We start from the raw sequence: 20,075 nt of genomic DNA, 5'->3' as shown, positions 1-20,075 counted from the left end.
TCTTACTTTGCTCAGACATAGTCAGACCATCTGTAAGTGTACGTATGTATACTAACTAGTATACATACATACTCCACTAGTACGTATGGACTAGTACACACAAGAGAGGAAAGAGCTTGTAGACGATCTTACCCGATAGACGGTCTTCTCCACATTGACCTTATTACGATTTGAATTTCTACTTTAATTTTAATCAAGAGTGACTCAGTAGACATAAGTCACATAAGCAAGACAAGTAACGCCCGTCTAATACTATCAATTGTAGCATCATTGGAAAAACAGATAATACCTATTCGATACTATAACGGGTTCATTTGAGTTTTCGATTCAGGCCACAAGATGGCAAACCGATATCGGATGGTGGATGATCCTTAGAGAGAAGCAGCTGCTACTTTTTTGGTATACTTATGGTTTTATCTATCGAACAATAAAAAAGGCGCTTATTCATTTTAAAGTTCTTTGCGGTCGTATCCGACATCCGTTATCTAATATATTAGATAGATAAAACTCGCAAGAGCGTATGTGTAGGGGAGACAGCGTCGTATTGGCGTGAAGTGTAAAATTTTCGGGCCACAAGACTGGCCCTCCAAAGCGCATGTTAATATAGTACATTGTAATACATTGCTCTCTAGGCCTTAATAATAATTCAGCCTATATATCTACGTCCCACTTCTGGGCACAGACCTCCTCTCACTCGCAAGACGACTTGGGCTATAGACCCCACGCTGGCCCAATGCAGATTGGGGACTTCACATACACGTTTGAATTTCAAGTGGTAAATATCAAATGATATTTCGTACATAAGTTCCGAAAAACTAAATGGTACGAGCCAGGATTTGAACCCGCGACCTCCGGATTGAAAGTCTGACGTCATATCCACTCGGCCACCACCGCTTCTTCTAGGTCTTAATAGCTCTCTTATTTCCAGGTCCTAGACACAGTACCCCTCCGCCTGTCCGGCGCCGCGTCCACGGCCCAAGAGGCCGTCTTGGAGTCCCCGGCCCCCCGCGGCCCCCGGCCCGAGGACCCGAACCCTCGCCTGCGGCTCAAGCTGTGTCTCCAGGTCAACCAGGAGGTCTGCAGCGACTATACTGAGGCTGACAGTAAGTTGTAATATTAGATTTTGATAAGTTTTTTCATCAAAAAATCATTTTAGATACAAGCCATAGACTAGAAATCCTCTAGACCGAGTTTAGAGCAATTATTTCATGCAACCGATGATGCCAAAAATGCGGGGATGCGCGGGACGAGGTGAGCGAAGTCCCGTGCCGTGATTGGTCCGTTCAAAGACACGGATGTCACACAAAGACACTTTCGACTCGAACATGGAGTAAAATTACCGTATGCGTGGCAGAGGGGGTAGCGCGACTATGCTCAGTCTGGAGGATGTTTTGTCTGTGATACAAGCTTTTATCGCTGACAGTACTTTTGTTTCAACAGACAAACTAATACATACTAATCGAGACAATTCTAACAAACCCAAACACAATCAAGTTGCGTTGTTTTAGAATAGGTAAAATAGAATAGAGAGCGTTTATTCGTGTCAAAAAATAAAAGAAAACAACAAGTAACACAACAACGTAATAGTCACGAAATGGTCCCGACTCAGTATTGCCAGCCTACCTAGGCTAGCGCTCGTTTCCTGTCGGGGCCATGATCTTTTACAGCACTGAGTTTTATTTATTTATTTAAACTTTATTGCACAAAACATAAAAATAATGTACAAATGGCGAACTTAATGCCTAATGGCATTCTCTACCAGTCAACCGTCGGGCCAAACAGAGAGATGTAGAAATGGTGCAAGGAGAACAGAGGCATTTATTAGAACACTAGCTGTGCCCGCGGCTTCGCCCGCGTGGAATTCGGTTTGTGTCAGTAAGCTGCTAAATATATAAAAAAATAGTAAATTACATTACGCTGAATTTATTTATTTAAAAAAATTTAACAATCATAATTTCCTGCATGCTAATTTCTGATAAGAATTCTATCTTATTGCCCGACTCTTTTAGTATGAGAAAGTCGAAGTCGCCTAGCTTTGGACCGCGTGCAGGGCGCCACATACGTCGGGCTACGCTCGACTCTTTTAGTATGAGGGTGCCTTCGGCGCCCAACTTTGGCAAGCGTACAGCGTGTCACGTACGTCGGTCTACGTCCGACTCTTTTAGTATGAGGGCGCCGAAGGCGCCCGGCTTTGGAACGCGTACAGCGCGCCACGTGCGTCGGGCTACTCCCGACGTTTTGAGGATGAGGGCGCCGAAAGCGACCGGCTTTGGAACGCGTTCAGTGTGTCACGTACGTTACGTCGGTCTACGCTCGACTCTTTTAGTATGAGGGTGCCTTCGGCGCCCAACTTTGGCAAGCGTACAGCGTGTCACGTACGTCGGTCTACGTCCGACTCTTTTAGTATGAGGGCGCCGAAGGCGCCCGGCTTTGGAACGCGTACAGCGCGCCACGTGCGTCGGGCTACTCCCGACGTTTTGAGGATGAGGGCGTCGAAAGCGACCGGCTTTGGAACGCGTTCAGTCTGTCACGTACGTTACGTCGGTCTACGCCCGACTCCTTGAGTATGAAGGCGCCGAAGGCGCCCGGCTTTGGTAACCATACAGCGTGTCACGTACGTCTCTTTTAGTATGAGAAAGTCGAAGTCGCCTGGCTTTGGAACGCGTACAGCATGTCACGTACGTCGGTCTACGCCCGACACTTTTAGTATGAGGGCGCCGAAGGCGTCCGGCTTTGGAACGAGTAAAGCGCGCCACGTACGTCGGGTTACGTCCTAAGGTTTGACTATGAGGGCGCCGAAGGCGCCCGGCTTTGGAACGCGTTCATTGTGTCACGTACGTCGGTATACGCCCGACTCCTTGAGTATAAGAATTTCGTAACGTGTAGTGGCTTTGGTAACCATACAGCGTGTCACGTACGTCTCTTTTAGTATGAGAGAGTCTAAGTCGCCTGGCTTTGGACCGCGTGCAGCGCGCAACGTAAGTCGGGCTACGCCAGATTCTTTTAGTATGAGAAAGTCGAAGTCGCCTAGCTTTGGACCGCGTGCAGTGCGCCACATACGTCGGGCTACGCTCGACTCTTTTAGTATGAGGGTGCCTTCGGCACCCAACTTTGGCAAGCCTACAGCGTGTTACGTACATCGGTCTACGTCCGACTCTTTTAGTATGAGGCGCCCGGCTTTGGAACGCGTACAGCGCGCCACGTGCGTCGGGCTACTCCCGACGTTTTGAGTATGAGGGCGCCGAAGGCGCCCGGCTTTGGAACGCGTTCAGTGTGTCACGTACGTTGGTCTACGCCCGACTCCTTGAGTATGAGGGCGCCGAAGGCGCCCGGCTTTGGTAACAATACAGCGTGTCACGTACGTCTCTTTTAGTATGAGAATGTCTAAGTCGCCTGGCTTTGGACCGCGTGCAGCGCGCCACGTACGTCGGGCTACGCCAGATTCTTTTAGTATGAGAAAGTCGAAGCCGCCCAGCTTTGGACCGCGTGCAGCGCGCCACATACATCGGGTTGTGCCCGACTCTTTTACTATGACGCTCGACTCTTTTAGTATGAGCGTGTCACGTACATCGGGCTACGCCCAACACTTTAAAGTACCTATGAGAAAGTCGAACTCACCCGGCTTTGGAACGCGAACAGTGCGTCACGTAATCGGGCTACGCCCGACACTTTAATATGAGAAAGTCGAGGGCGCCTGGCTTTGAACCGCGTGCAGCGCGCCACGTACATCAGGCCTTCTTTGTATTTTAATAAGTATCCCATTCAATAATAATATTTGGTTTAATGAGATTAGCTTCTCTTAACATTTTTTGTCAATTCGTACTTTCTTAAACTCAAATTTGAACCCACATGTTGGATATATATTATTAATCGGCTTTCACAACCCTTCATTTTGATACCCTACTCGATGCTTTGCACGATATTTTTTCTAAAGGTTGCGTAATATGGCGTATTAAGTCCGCAATATTGGTTTGATAATGTCGTCACATGTTCTCTCATCATCTCACCCGGGATGACGTAAGGATTCTAATGATGTATCGTACGTCTAAATCGGTTAAGGCATTCAGAAGTTAAATGGTGGAATAAAGAAACTCACATAAATAAATATATACCTACATACAAACACGAACGCTGAAAACACAATACATACTCTCTCTCTGTCTCTTTTTCTCTCTCTCTCTCTTTTTGGGCAGTCGTGAAAAAGATGGCACTGTGCAATGAGGGGTAATTGATATACTGTCGTTTAATTTTGTTGTATTATTAAATCAACATAATTATTCAATTAAATTTGTTGATATCCGTACCCCCTCATCTAAACTTAGAGCTGCTTAGAGTTAATTTGGCAAAATCCTTCCTCGGTGGCTATGCATGTCACGACGTATTAAATTCAGCGCCATCTGTTAGTTTACCAGGGTACTCAATAGTGGTAGCAAATATTTGAAAAAAGTTTGCCCCTCCTTCCTAAGTAGCGCCATAAGATTCAGGGGCAAACTTAAATCAAGCGAGTGTTGTGGCTACCCCCCCTTTTAGGGGTTAAATTTTTATAGCCTATAACCTGGCCGGAGATTTTCTCGACAGATTAGTAAAGTTTGTATCAAAATCCGTTCAGCCGTTTTCACGTGATGCGCGTTCAAATAAACAGACAAACAGATAAACAGACAATAATTTTAGAAACTGTTGGAACGTGTTCTGTTATCGATTCTAAGTATCCCCAGCCAACTTTTTTTCAAATATCTTCCATGTACAGACTTTCGACCCTCTACAGCTTTATTATATGTATATAGAATAGATTGGAAAACAACTGAACAACGAACAACTAATAATTCTGATAAACTACATATAGAATACACAAATAAATATACTAGAATATATATAATTACTATGCTACTACATATTTCATACATACTCATAATATATAATATATAATGATGGACACTACTCGAACTCTTGTTTCAGCAGATACTTATGTAAGTTATGTAGCAACCGCTTGAATGCTAACTTGCTCAGGGCTTGTCTAATATTAAGAGGGAGTGAATTCCACGCACATCAACTTCACAGAGTTCCTATGGCCACCTCCTGTGTCCATCAGCTCGATAACACCATAATATCGCATTGTCACCCAACTAAAGTTGCAAATTACATACTAGCGACCCGCCCCGGCTTCGCACGGGTTTACAAATTATACGTCTAAACCTTCAAGAATCACTCTATTGATAGGTGAAAACCGCATGAAAATCCGTTCAGCAGGTTTTGAGTTTATCGCGAACAAACACAAACAGACCCGGCGGGGGACTTTGTCTTATAAGGTGTAGTGATGTGTAAGTAAGTTAAATCGAATATTTGACCCAAACAAACATACTTATATTAGGTATTAAACAAACATTGCAAGTTAAATAAAAGCTTGTTAAGTAAACAACAACCATATCTAGTTTGGTCTAGGAATGATTCATTAATCTGTTCAATCATAACAACAACAAAACATAACATTTAAAGACGAATTAAACTATTCTAATTCTATTGTCTCCGATGCTTAAAGGTTGTTTGGAAGAGATCGCTCTTAAGCAATAAGACCGCCTGTTGTTACCTCTATTGTCTTTGTTTATATTACTGCACATTTATTGTACACTGTGTGAGGTGTGCAGTGCAATAAAGAGTATTGTATTGTAAACATATAACCCCTTATTCATAAACGTTAACTAAAGTTGACAAGTCGATAATAATCGTTTGTCCCTTTCCAGCATACCAATACGTCGGAAAGGGACAAACGATTATTATTGGCTTGTCAACTTTAGAAAACGTTTATGAATAAGGGGGACATAAGTACTCTACAGAATACAGGGTGAAAATTGAGATGTGATCAAATGCTTAAGTAAGCTTATTCTACTAAATTACTGCGTTACATATATTATGTTTATATATTTATTGTTAAATACGGAAATACGTAAACATTTTAGCAGCTGTCAGGGCTGATGTACGTTTTCATGTTTACAGCACTTAGCAATATGCATATTATATACCCTCGTGGGGCAAGGTGTCCGACCGGCGGCAAGGAAGCGACTGGCGATTGGTTACTTTCCCATAAGAATCGTACGGGTATATTTTGATCCCGTATGAATTAAGTAAGATCTAGAAATGTTTCTAGAAAAACTGTTTGTTTTTTAAAATAGTTTATTTATTACTAACTTCTGCCCGCAACTTCGTCTGCGTGATGGAGATTGATAAAAACCACATAAAAACTATCCTTTGTCCTTCCCCGAACCTTATATCCTTATACTATCAACAGACAGACAGACTTACTATCTCATTTATAATGTTAGTAACGATTTATCGGTGACTTTTTACATTACTCGCATTAGGTACCTATTTTTTCTATGAGAAAGCAGGAGCTCACAAAAAATTATTACTCGTGGTAGCTTCTCGTTGATCGCTGCCGGTCTGACAGTTGCCTAAGTTACACGGTTTAGAATTTATTTTTCGTGAGATTCCCTAAGGAGGTGAAAAGTTAAGGCGAAATATTTTCCGGATATGTTATCGTAAAATCATTTCGAAATCATACGCTGTATCTACATATAGATGAAGTATAAAACGAACATTTAAAAAGCATTATTAAATACATATACCCTCCTCCTGCAAGCGACGCCCCCTATAACTAGCTAAAACTAGGTTCATAACTAAAAGATATCCGGTTGACCTTACCTACTAATGTTTAATCTTAGTTTAAAAGAAGTCAATGTAATAAAATATAAAAAAAAAAATTGGTAACTTACAATGTATTGCGTTAGCTGTGCCAGTATCGCTTTTAAGAGACTTACATATAGGTACTGTACTGTCCACAGAAAGTATGTTAAAACAATATTATTTCTTCATATAAAAGAAGAGATAATAAAAATATGGAATCCTAACTTGAGTTGAAGTATTCCGAAAAATCCGAACCTTGCTGATCGATTTAAGTTTTAAAATCACTCTATTCTTTCTATTACCTATCGAACTAAAAATTAACAACGAAGACGGGCAAGAAACCAGTTTGTAAATTCAAATTTCAGTTTGAGTTTTGATATTAATTCAATGCCGAATGGTTCTAGAAATAGATCCAGACTTCCGGACCATTTAGCATTTATTGATCCAATCTGACCGTAATAGTGTTATTGGAGTTATTGGTCGCATAGACCACGATAAATTGTTATTGACAGAATTACGAGCTCCCCGGGCGTATATCCTGCTAGAGCAAGGAGAAACGGTTATTAGAGCGTTTTCACACTGTCCGGTCCGATATCGCATGTCGGAAGGAAGTAAAATGTACAGTCAGCAGCAGAAGTAACCAAGTGGACGAGGTGTTCAAAATGATCTTGACGCGACTTTATTGTTAAGGTAATTTTGAACACCTCGCCCGCTTAGCAACTTCTGCTGCTGACTGTACCGTGTTTACTGTTGGAGCGTTACGTTATAGACTCGGTGCAATTTTATAGCCAGGGCTTTGACTAATCTAGTAATATGTTAAAGAAACTAGAAAGTCCTTAGCTAAGATATAAAAAACACACAGGTTAAGATATAAAAAAAAATTACATATATGCTTTACGTCACATGTACATACGTACCTTTAGTCAATTAAGTCTTAAGAGATATAAGAAAGTTATTTGTATTAACCTTAGGTACTTATACTTTGTTTATTTATTTTTATTTATTTAAACTTTTATCGTACGTAATTAATATTAGCAAAGATATATTGATTGAGTAAGATGGGTAAAATCTAAGACAATTTCGTGCTTCGAATTTGACAGGTTAACGAGATGGCGCTGTACAGCTCCATACATTTTGCGGTAACTCTGATTGTCAAAAGTTGACGTTTGACAACTAAGTGACCGCAAAATATATGGCGGAGTACAGCGCCATCTGTTTTGGTTGTCAAACTGAGGGGCACGTTTTTTTCTTAGACTTTACCTCTCTATTACAATATATTCTCTTTGATATTAGCGATAAGACCGCCTGTTGTTTACGTCTGCTGTCTTTTGTACTGTTTTCTTTTATTGAGGTATTGTATTGCATTATATTGTAATATACTATGAAATCATAAACTTAAACTTGTACTCGTTTACATTTATTTATTATAACCATAATACCTACTTAGATGCTAAGTAGGTACATCTCGCAGCGAGATGTATAGAAAGTAAGTTACGCAGACCTTAGCGAATATTTCAGTGTCGAACTCGTGGTAAGGCGGTTTTAACTCCTTCTACGCAGGCATTGGCTAGTTAACGTATAATTAACCTTGGTGGTGACGTGGCCCTTTCGGCCACGAGACCAATCTCTTCACACAAAAAGCAGTCGCTGGTCCTGTGTCGACCAAACTGTGTAACCACAAAAAAAAAGTATAATTAACCTTGTCCACCGTGTTAACATATTTATTTTTCTCTCAACAGTCGGCCCACCCTACATCAAAGAAGCGTCATCATTCAGCACAGCGACCCTCGTCGCCATCCTCATCTCCTGCCTAGTCTTCCTACTCTTCCTAAGTCTACTCTTCGTGTTCTGCCGTTGCAAACGCAACGAAAACAAGAAGGAGACAGCTAAAGACTATGAGATGGATTCTATGAGACCAGCGATGGTGACGCCTCAGAATCAGGCGCCCCCGCCTTACTATCCTAGCTCTGGGATGGAGAACAAGGCACTAGAACATTCTATGGAGCTAGCACTAGCTATGGAGGATTCTAAGAGTGCTGTATACGCGTCACAGAGCGGTTATGGATATCATTTAGCGCCGCATCAGACGATGCCGCACGGGCAACTGCCACCGCAGTCGCATCCGCAAAACATGACTAATACTGACTGTAAGTATTTTTGTACTTTCTCATTTCAACTGAAGTAAACTAGGTCGATATTGCCTAGCACTTACTTTGCCTAGCTTGTAACATGATAATCGTCAGGTGACAACAAAAACTCGAACGTTGCAAAAATAATAATAACAAAAATCAACCTTGTTCGGTCCAATATGGTTCTTCGGAGTTGACAGCAGTCGCGGTTCGCGAAGTTGGCCGTGGAGTTATTATTATTATTATGGCTCTTAACTTGTGGTAGTAATTAGCGAGTTTTGGGTGTCACCTGACGAAATAGTAATTTTCCGCCAAACAGCTGATGCCTTTTCATAATAGCTAATGGAACGTAACCATTATTAATCATATGAGACTGGGGTTTGGTAGACAATCACTTGTGTTTCAAGAAAGGCAAAGTTAAAGAAGTATAATAGTAGGCAATGTCGATCGAGTCGGCATCAAATTCATACGCTATTATGACAATTTTGCAGTAAACACTAGTTACGAAATTGGTTCCCATCCTCTTTTAAAAGGGGAAACTGTAAATTGTTGATATTGACAGCAAGTTTTAACCGCCCATAGGTGAGCGGTTAAAATATGTATATAATAAATATAATATTTTTACAATTACGGCCACCCAAAAACAATAACGTCTCCCAAGCATCGGCGTTTAACCCACTATCATTATATCACTCCACACGACGCAACGCTGCGCAACTCCGCAGCGACGCTATTTTCCATAGCGCTGACTAGACGCCGATGCTCGAAAGACGCTAGTGTGGAGTCTCTCTCAGGCTTAAGAATAGAATTGTTGGAGACTACGTTTGTATGGAAAAGCGATCGACCTCTTTCCTCAAGTAGACGACGGTACACCGAGTTCCTCGCGATGTTTTCCTTCAATGGTTTTCTTTCTTTCCGGAAAAGGTTCCGGTGAAAGTCAAATACCTAATAACGCCAATGTCAACAAGGTCAGAGGCGAGGTTCACTGATTCAGTAGCCTTTAAGTCTAGTTGGAAAAGTACATTTAGATTACGGTTCCTTGACAAATATAATAAATAAGCGTCGAATCCCTTTCGCTTCCGTACACTTGTTAGGGAGCGTCACAGAGCACAGATACAGACGCCGCATAATGAAGCGTTTACAAAGAGCACGAGGTCACCACGCATAGGCGCAATACTTGTAAAATGCTACGATTCAAGCAGAGCAACTGAGTTGTAGAGTCTGGCTAGCCAAAAATTGTTGACAGATATTTCGTTGTTGTATCACCAATTGTCTATGATTTGAAAAAAAAGCTAAAAATCAGTTGTCAATTTATGTCATTCATTCAAATTGTTTGCGGTTTATAAGGGTTTTATTTTAAATAATATGAATAATGTCTATACTGAGTGAGGTTCGCAAACTATGATTTTAAGCTCGTAAATAATTACGAAAATGTGCGAAGTCGGCGTGTAGCGTTGTAGAACAAAAAACTGCAATGTTTACAACTCATAAACAAATGTAAACAAATTAGAAGGTTGGTGCTCTATAAATATTTTGATACTTAGCAGTTAGCATATTTCGCATAGTATTTATGTATTTTTTTGTGATGGATTAATATTACGGTATTATTGAGCTAGGTCTTATTTACACTACATTTAATTTTTCGCCTTGTTACAATGGTATATGGTGAGAAAGTGTTTATATGTTTTTATCATTGTCTGTACTTTGACATGGTGGTAGAAATTATGTGAGCTGACTTTGAGTGCACGTCACGTATATTTAACTTATATCCTTAGGTACCTTTTACGTGTGCACAGAAAATCAAAAATATTATCTAGTATCAAAACTATAATTCCTACTACACAAAGTGTGACCAGCCCAAGATTTTTTAAATTTCCCGCCAAACATTTGGGTAAAATTTCAGTAGCCAGACTCTATTCTACATATATGTACCTACTAATTTATACTATGACAGCCCATGTTACATTCCTTAACCCTTTCAACGCCACTCCGATCTTGTCAAACCTTGTCGAAATGCACGAAGGTTGATATGTGACGTTCCACGGAAAAAGGTACCTTATGGCGGCTGGCGATTACGTCACATAGCGCCGCAATAATATTGGAGCGACGTTAATAATCGCGTAAGCGCCAACCGCCATAAGGTACCTTTACCCGTGAGACGTCACATATTGGGCTGTAGCCGCGCGCGTCAGTTAACGTCTTTAGTGGTGAAAAGGTTAAGCTTAATTAGGATAAATATTTCAAAATTACTTACATAAGTTCTTCATTGTGGTCGCAAAAAAAAACGAACGGTCACGCTCCCATTAAATTTTACCTAAGTGTGATGGCCTCGATTATCTTATGTGCCCCGTCTAGTTTGAGTTTGGTCTGTGGGGATCGTTTTTAAATTAAATGAATGTTTTCATTTATTAAGTATTTTCCATTGTGCTACCGAGGACTAGCCACAGACACCGTGAGGCGGAAAGGTGTGTACCTTTTATTAAAACTTGGCATGCCAGTGTCCTCTTTTGTCGAATGTATTAAGTGGGGTCTCTTTGTTGGACATAAAGTTTGAAGTCATAATTAATTTAAATTTATTTATTTAAATTAATTATAATATTTAAATTTAAAGTGTTTTTACTTAAATGTTTGTCATTAGTCCTGAAACTGAAATCGTTAACTTTTCAGGATTCTCGTAAGGTTACCTACTATAGATGGGTTAGGTTTGTTTTATGGCATCATGAAAATTTACGCGTTTCTGAAAAAAAAACAAATGGTGCCTACAAAAAATGCGGACAAGCAATACATTTTGATTATGACTTAAAACTATATGGGAAACAATTTAATAAATATCCCTGTCGAGTAATATGATATATGAGTGGTATGATTAGAGGGCGGAGTACCGGTGGCAAATTTCACACTAAATGTATGGAGTCGCCTAAGTATTCTTATGATTAAATAAATAACGAATAAATGATTAATTTTGCATAATAATTTTTAGGAACTTATAGAAATTATCTTACGAGCATACAAATATAATGTAATATGTTGTTAATATCTATTATACATAATAATATGTTTTCTTATCAGAACATTATCATTAGGTACTAAATACTAGACTAAGAAGTTATACCTGCCAAACGATATATTATTTTCAAGACCATTCAATCACAATTGAGGACTGGAATTATGTGTTCGAGGTCCTCCTGACAATCTACACTTAAGTGCGTATCCATGTTATATAATGACTGGACTATGGCCACATGTTCCTGGTTTTTCGGAGTGAATCGGTTTCTTAATTTATTGAAGATCCATTTATGAGTGGAAAACGATCGCTCTACATCTACCGATGTCATGGTTGCATGTTTAAGGACTTGTTTATAATTTTCCATTGTAATCATATTCCTTAATTCGTCAGCATCTGGGTTTCTATCTAGAACCAATTCGAGTTTATTTCGCACGGTTTCACTTCCTTGGAGGCTTAAAATAGTCCTAACTATATCTATTACCAGAAAACTTTCTTCTATCGGAATTTTAGTGCATAGTGTTAAGTACTTACTTCCAATTTACGAGTAGGTACCATACTAAGTACATTAGGTAAATGAATAATTTTATTATTCAAGCCTAAAATAATAATTATAAAAACGACTCCATACCTTTTGTGTGAAATTTGCCACCGGTACTCCGCCCTCTAATAATGATATATACAGGGTGATTCCGGGGTCGTGGAGCAAGCGATCAAGGCATGATACACAAGCCCATACTGAACAACTTTTACTATGGGACCAACTCCGAAATCGCGAAAAAAAAATTGGTAGTTTCATACATTTCGGCCGATCACATTGGTAGTTTCATACATTTCGGCCGATCACTGTATTATGCCTTGATCGCTGGCTTTACTATGGGACCAAATCCGAAATCGCGAAAAAAAACTGGCCTTCCCATAGAACACGACAACATGTGATCGGCCGAAATGTATGAAACTACCAATTTTTTTTTTCGCGATTTCGGAGTTGGTCCCATAGTAAAAGTTGTTCAGTATGGGCTTGTGTATCATGCCTTGATCGCTTGCTCCACGACCCCGGAATCACCCTGTATATAGTTAGCTCGGAAAAGCACGAAAGACTTTCGCATATACTATCTTGTATTTAGTATCAATAAGATATTAAAAACATATTAAAATCGATCGATCGAATAATTTCTCGAATACCTAACAACATGTTAAACTTTTCAGAAACATAATTTTCGAAAAAGTCGGTTAGTAGCTATGTCAGAGGATAACCAATTTATCAAATCAGTAAATTGGATACAAATTGTGTCGCTTAACTTTATAAACTCGGGTAAATCCATTCGACCCTCTCAGCAAATACCTACCCTACTAGCTAACTTTTCTTAATACCAAAATCGCATAATCTGTCAGATGAATTTACCCGAGTTTGAAGTTAAGCGACTCTATTATAGTTGTTGCTTGTCTTTATTGAACGTTTAATTTGACTGTGGACACCATAACTTTGTCGGTTAACGGGCACAAAACTGACGCTTATGATTAGTAAAAAATTTACAAAACGGACCTATTAATGGCGCAAGTCTTCTATGCTGACATGCAGAGATGTCATTTAACAATAGAATGATATCAAAATAACATAATTATGACATCTTAAGCAAAATCCTTCGTACTTTCCTCCCGGTGGGGTAAACGCACAGGTGCTCGACGCGATCCCAGTACATTTCATCTTGAAACTTAATTCATTGTCAATAGATGTGACAGCAAGGTGTCATCTATTAGGCATTATGCCGAGCACTAGTACTTTACACTTTTAGTTTTGCTAACACTTTCGCCCCACTATAACCGTACTTTTTTTGTGTTCAGGGGTAAACATGGGCTACATAGAGAACAGTTACACCAACAGCAACAACGGCGGCAGCGTCAACTCGCAGGACTCGCTGTGGCAGATGAAGATGGCCGCCGCCAACGGCGCCATGCCCTCACACCCGCCTCACCAGGTCAGTAAACATGGCTACATAGAGAACAGTTACACCAACAGCAACAACGGCGGCAGTGTCAACTCGCAGGACTCGCTGTGGCAGATGTAGATGGCCGCCGCCAACGGCGCCAAGCCCTCCCACCCGCCGCACCAGGTCAGTAAATTAAATGAAACTGGTGGCTCTGTGAGCTGTAGCATTCGCGATAAGCTTAAAAACTGTAAAAATTAAAAAGACTTCGTTGAGTCATTATCACAGCGAACTTACAATAGTATAAGTGCCATGACCCCTACTGGCGCTTAATTCCTTTATGCCAATATCCGCCATTTTTAACTTTAAAAAAAACTGAAACGTTGGAAACTACTATTTATTTACCAAACCTGATCACAAGATTTCATGAGAATCGGCTGAGGAATGCGACCTGCAAAGGAGAACATTCGGACATACGAAACCGTTTTTGCCCAAGCTGAAATGAAACGGAGACCTTCGCAACGCTCGATCAATTAAATAGCATTTATTATCAGGCAACTAAGGCAACTAACAAAATTTTAAAAGCTAAATACAATTTAGACCGCACCGTTTTCTGTTGCGCCGCCTGTTCCGGTGCAGGATTCTGAATTCATATAAAGGTACAAGCAAATTTCGTCCTTATGGTAAGCGACAAATTGCTACCTACGTTAAACAAGATTATACACCGTGTTTTTTTTTTATTTCCGTTAATTTCAAGGGTGCATTCCTGAGCTTAAATCAAGTAACTTTCTCAAAGACAGCGATATTCTAATTAACTCCATTTCGGAGATAATCAATAATTTATATTTTTCCTCTAATGCCTCTACAAGTGTGTACACTTGCCTTAGGGCCGGTTTACATATTGATTAGTGTTTAGAATGAGTTCATACATTTGCTACTAAACTTAAGTACAATCTCGGTCGATCGATGTACGAAATGACATTGATATGTCACAGACTTCAATTGTTTGGTTGAGTTAAATGTAATGTCCATGTTACAACAACGCTATATGCTACATGTAATTACTTTTTAATGTATTTTTTTTTCCTAAAAAAGCAAAAGATTTTTTTTTGAGATATAACTATGCCATTTAGTTCTCTTAAACGTACTTAACCATACCCCGAAGTTAACGGAATTCAATAAAAACACGGTGTATAATATAACTAAGGCAGAAGTAAAGGCAAAAACTCAGTTGCAGAGGCTTCAGAATGCCTGTGCCAGATTCTGTTTTCCGATTCCACCAAGAACACATGTAACACCGTTTTTAAATAGTGGCAATATGCTTAAGATGGAGGCCCGTAGAAAATTACATTTTGCTTCACTCTTGTTCGGGATTATGCTGACCAAACAACCAACTTACCTCTACGAAAGACTAACGTTCTCCCGTAAACACATAAGGCAAGCCCCCCGCCTCATCTGTCCAAGGCACAGGTCGGCTAGTTTCCGTGGCAGCTTCCGGTACGCAGCCACGCGTTGCTGGAACAATCTCCCACCACCAATAAGAAATGCCAGCTCACTATACGTGTTTAAATCCAAACTGAAACTGCACCTACTCAAGGAACAAACGATCTCCACCTAGCCGACCTATACCTACACCCACCTGTATTTGTACCGACTACTGTGCTTTAGAGTCTATATATTTATTTATGTATTATGTAAGCATTTATAACATGTCTCAGTTTTCTTATATTGTGAATAAATTACCGTGTCAATCGCACATTCTGTTGTATTCTGCTTCGGTTTTGTTTTTATGTTCTGTGTTGTTTTGTGTTTGTTTTACGTGTCAATGGGTACACTGAAAATCAGCGTCGTAACACTACTCATGTGCTGCGACACATGCTGTGTGTGTCCTTTTTGGAACCTCTCGCAACACTGTAACTTCAAATTTACCTAGATTTAAGCCTATTTTAATGTTGTTGTGTATGTGTGTTTCCAATAAAAGTATCATTCATTCATTCATTCAAGTACTAGCGCTCGTCGCTGCACTAGTATTCGACATGGGCACTTTATGTCAAAGTGACAAGGATTAAATTTGAATACAGAAAAATCTTCGCCGTTCAAATTTAACCTATATTACTTTGACATAAAGTGCCCATGTCGAATACTAGGGCAGCGTCGAGCACTAGTACTTCTACCTTACTCGTATAAAAATGAATTTGCAGAACATCAGGTACCCATTATGATAATTTGATAATATTAATATCCACTAATTACCAATTTTACTTAGCTACGATCCGTACATAATTACATTTCGGAGGCTGACTTTTAATTCTTAGCATATATAATCGTGTATATTATACTCACACGATTGATCTCAACATTATCTAAAGCCCGTCACTGCGGTTTTCCTTTGAACCCTCTTTGTATATGTATATTATAGCCTGCGGTATAGCGGAATGATATAATAATAAATACTACAGCTCTATGTAGGTATCAGGATTTGTCGAGATATATGTACTTAATTAGAACAAACCCGCGCGAACGCTAAATCTTGCGTCGCAAGTTCCTTTCTAAATTCCTGGCTTTACGCTTCTCTTAAAGGTTACGGTTTTAAAAGTATGTTTGTATTGTATTCATAGAAACTATTGAGAATAGAATAGAATAGATTTATTCGTAAGCACAAACAATCGGAACAGGCCGCGTAGCCAAGATACCAATCGCTTACGCTCCGTAGCGATCGAAACGCAACTGTCGCTGTCGCACTAATATGGAAGAGTGATAGAGATACATAATGCTATTCGCTGTCGAAGCGATAGCGATTGTAACCTTGGCTAGGCCGGCAGTACATAGTATAAAAGAAAACACAAAATAAGATTAAAGTGCCACGAAATGGCCCCATCTCAGCATGTTGAGCTGATTTTAATACCTTAGGTGCCAACTGATTATTTGTTAAGACCTGGGTGTCATTGAAAATTGCGACTAACTCCTCAGTTGGCTTCACAGTGCTAATTTCATTCATATAATAAAGTTTTTTTAACACATTCGTAATAGGATATTGGTGATAACCATAATCATGATCGATGCTTTAAAACCTTTTAGGCTCCATCCTCTCCAATTAGTCTTAATATATTGATGTATAGGTTTTTTATTGGCAAATAATCTAATTGACAGCTTTCTGATTTCAATGTGGGAGCTTTCTCGTTCATAAGTAATTTCTTACTCGTTTAGAGCTAAATACCTAAGTCTATTTTGGTCGGGCGAAATCAATAAAATCAAATATCTGTTTGCGTATAACTCAAACACGCGCGATTTTCGTCAACCACAAGACTGATAGGACGTTTCGTGTTGAAATCAATTAAACAGCATCTGCGTGAATATTGTGCCGATATAGAGCATTAATGTGTTAGTACCTGGTTCATGTTTTGCTCACCACACGATTACGAGTGATATATGTATGTATACTTACATAGGTATTAGTACTATTAGGCCCCCCCCACATCTGGCGTCTTTCGAGCGTCGGCGTCTACAATTCTATGGCCGACGTCGACGCAACGTCGAAGCAACTGCGCAGCGACGTCATTTCCCATAGCGTTGGACCGACGCCGACAGACGCCGACGCTCGAAAGACGCCAGATGTGGGGGGGGGGGGGGGGCCTTAGTGCTACTATTTAGATCGCGTAGTACCTGTATCACAGAATAACGGCCCAATTCCCAAACTTTAAGATACGTCAGTTAATAGATCTAGAAAAGATATGGATTAGATATGACAGTGTTAAAAGTGACGTTTTTGTTTCAAGAAATGTCACATTTGACACTGACATATCTAATTCATACCTTTTCGAGATCTATTAACTGACGTATCTTGAAGTTCGAATTGGGCCGTAAGTAATAGTATTATCATACAGAACGGCCACGCACCGCCCCGCCTCGACTCGCATTACCTCGCCCCGCGACTGGCCGCGACTTGAATCTGGCGGACTTCTGGCGTCCTCTCAGTAAAGCGACAGACACGCGTATTCGGGAAACGAGATAATCACAAGATCTAGAGACGATATAGAGATCAAATAGATTTACATTAGATATCGACTAGATGTGACTTGGATATCTAAGTCATAACTTGTCGAAATCGTTCAAGAGGACGTCCAGAATCGCAGAAACGTCAAATTTGACATATCTATCTTACAGATATCTTTAAATTATCCATATCGTAACTTGTTGAGGTCTAGTAGAGATCTAATTCATTTCCCGAATCGAGCCGTTACTCACACATACACAATGACGCGTGTACAGATGTTCCGCGCACACATATAAACGCAAATGATTTTTGATGTATGGCGTGTCCGCCCTGTGCCTATTATCACTCTTCTCACTTACACATTTACTTCAGGGTACAGACAGGAAATTAGAAAGGAACAAGAGATATGGCGCGCGAACCATGCGACGGGAGATTTGGCGATAGCGCAAGGTTTAACGTTTTACCTCGATAGATTTAGATTTAATTTTTATTTCGGGGTTGGCCCCATAGTAAAAGTTATTCAGTATGGCCTACTTATTCACCCCTCAGAGCTTGTATATCTGACTTGCCTTAGCCCGCGATTTCGTGCGTTTTTGTTCGTCTGTTTTTACCCAATAGAGCGTTTTCATTTTCACGATACGATCCGATATATCGGATGTCGGTCACCTTTGGATAAAAACAGGTGCTTTAAAATGACCAAGCCCTTGTATCTTTGCGTTAACGCTTTCTTTTGAATAAAAACATTAATGAAATGAATAAAAAATATTTATTTATTTTTTACTTTTTGCTTCTTTGTTAGTCATATCCGACATCCGATATCGGATCGGACAATGTGAAAACGCTCTTAGGGAATCATTTTCAAAATATATATTTTTGTGAAGTTCAACTACAAATATATATATATTTTTTGTTAACCCATTCCATTATCAACAATTAAATAATATATGTATTATTATATGGCAATAATGACATTATTTTTTGTATTTTACGTAAGTGGAATTTTTCGGACATTGGAGGCGATGAGGCTTGAACCGTGTTTTGTTAGTCAAATAGTATTTTAACCCTTTTTGTTTACGTTACAATGTTTACTTATATGCATAATTATTTTGCGGCAAAGTCAAATTAGTTAAACTCTTAATTATACGTGTATGTCGATAAAATCTACCGCATAATTAGTTCATGCTGGCATACATTTCCGATCAGATACGAATTCCGTTATGTTAATTTGACTCATAAAAGTAATTAATAATATTGCCGCAAACAACGGATTTCTCCAGCAAAAAAGTGTAATAATTCAATGTGACATATTGAAAACGGAGAAAATGTTTGTTTGAGCAAATAGTGATGAAATTTTAATAATTATAAATAGTAACGATATGTGACGTTCCATGGCAAAAGATACCTTATGGCGGCTGGCGCCACGATTCGGAAAATGAATTAGAGATTCACTAGATATGGAATAGTAAAGATAATCTTTACTATATCGTATCTATTTAATCTCTAATTAATTTCCGGAATCGCGCCGATTGAGTATATTGACTCAGCGGTAGCTTTAGATAAATTTAACAAACAAAGTCAATATTCGTATTCTAAAATAATATAGATTTGTATTCCCAGCTCTCTAGAGCTAATGCTTTCTTAATGTTCCTCGCTGAAAAGTTTTCGATTGTATTTCTAGCACTACACTTTTAGCAAATTGCGAGTAAGAGAAGTATTGGAAAACTGAGTAGACCTTTGAACGATGAAAAAGCAGCTGCATAAGGTTTTTGCGTTATTAGGCACCTTTGTTAGAACTCTTGAAACTTTGGCAGGCTTATTAGTGAGGGGCTTAGTCGAACACTAATGTTCTCCTTTGGCAAAGACAATACAATTTCGTATAGTTATACAATCGCAAATGTTTTTTTAATATTAGCAATAATACGCACATTGCACAGTAAATAATAAATTAATTAATATTACAGTAATCCTTAAATATTGTACAATAATTACAAATGCCAAATATACAACAAATATGTATAATAAAAAACATTAAAACTAACTATAAACTAAAAACTTAACTAAAATAAAACTACTTAAAAATGAAACTAATACTTAAATATTATATAAAAAATAAAACATACCTACCTACTAATGAAATATTACACAGATCGATCTAGTCCCACAATAAGCTCAATGAGACTTGTGTTGTGGGTACTAGACGAATAAAAGGCTCTTACTAGGATTCGGACTCTGGACCTCCTGCTTCGTAAGCAGGGTCACTACAGACTAGGCTAGGAGGCCGATTGGCAATGTATTTTTGGGCAACCCTGTATGTTTTAATGTTTACCGTACCCAAAGGGTAA

At 39.4% G+C, this 20,075-nt stretch overlaps 1 protein-coding gene across 1 annotated transcript in view; it reads left to right on the top strand.

Moving 5' to 3' along the window:
* The window catches only part of LOC134675069 (hemicentin-2), a 225,935-nt gene that overhangs the window by 195,053 nt on the left and 10,807 nt on the right, over positions 1-20,075 (top strand). Inside the window, exons 8-10 of the mRNA XM_063533259.1 lie at positions 929-1,103; positions 8,418-8,825; positions 13,657-13,790. Coding sequence (XP_063389329.1) covers positions 929-1,103; positions 8,418-8,825; positions 13,657-13,790 — 717 coding nt within the window. The remainder of the gene's footprint in view (positions 1-928; positions 1,104-8,417; positions 8,826-13,656; positions 13,791-20,075) is intronic.

Source organism: Cydia fagiglandana, chromosome 1 (assembly GCF_963556715.1).
Source record: "Cydia fagiglandana chromosome 1, ilCydFagi1.1, whole genome shotgun sequence".
In the NCBI taxonomy this organism is placed as follows: domain Eukaryota; kingdom Metazoa; phylum Arthropoda; class Insecta; order Lepidoptera; family Tortricidae; genus Cydia; species Cydia fagiglandana.
This window is presented reverse-complemented; position numbering and strand designations above follow the sequence as displayed.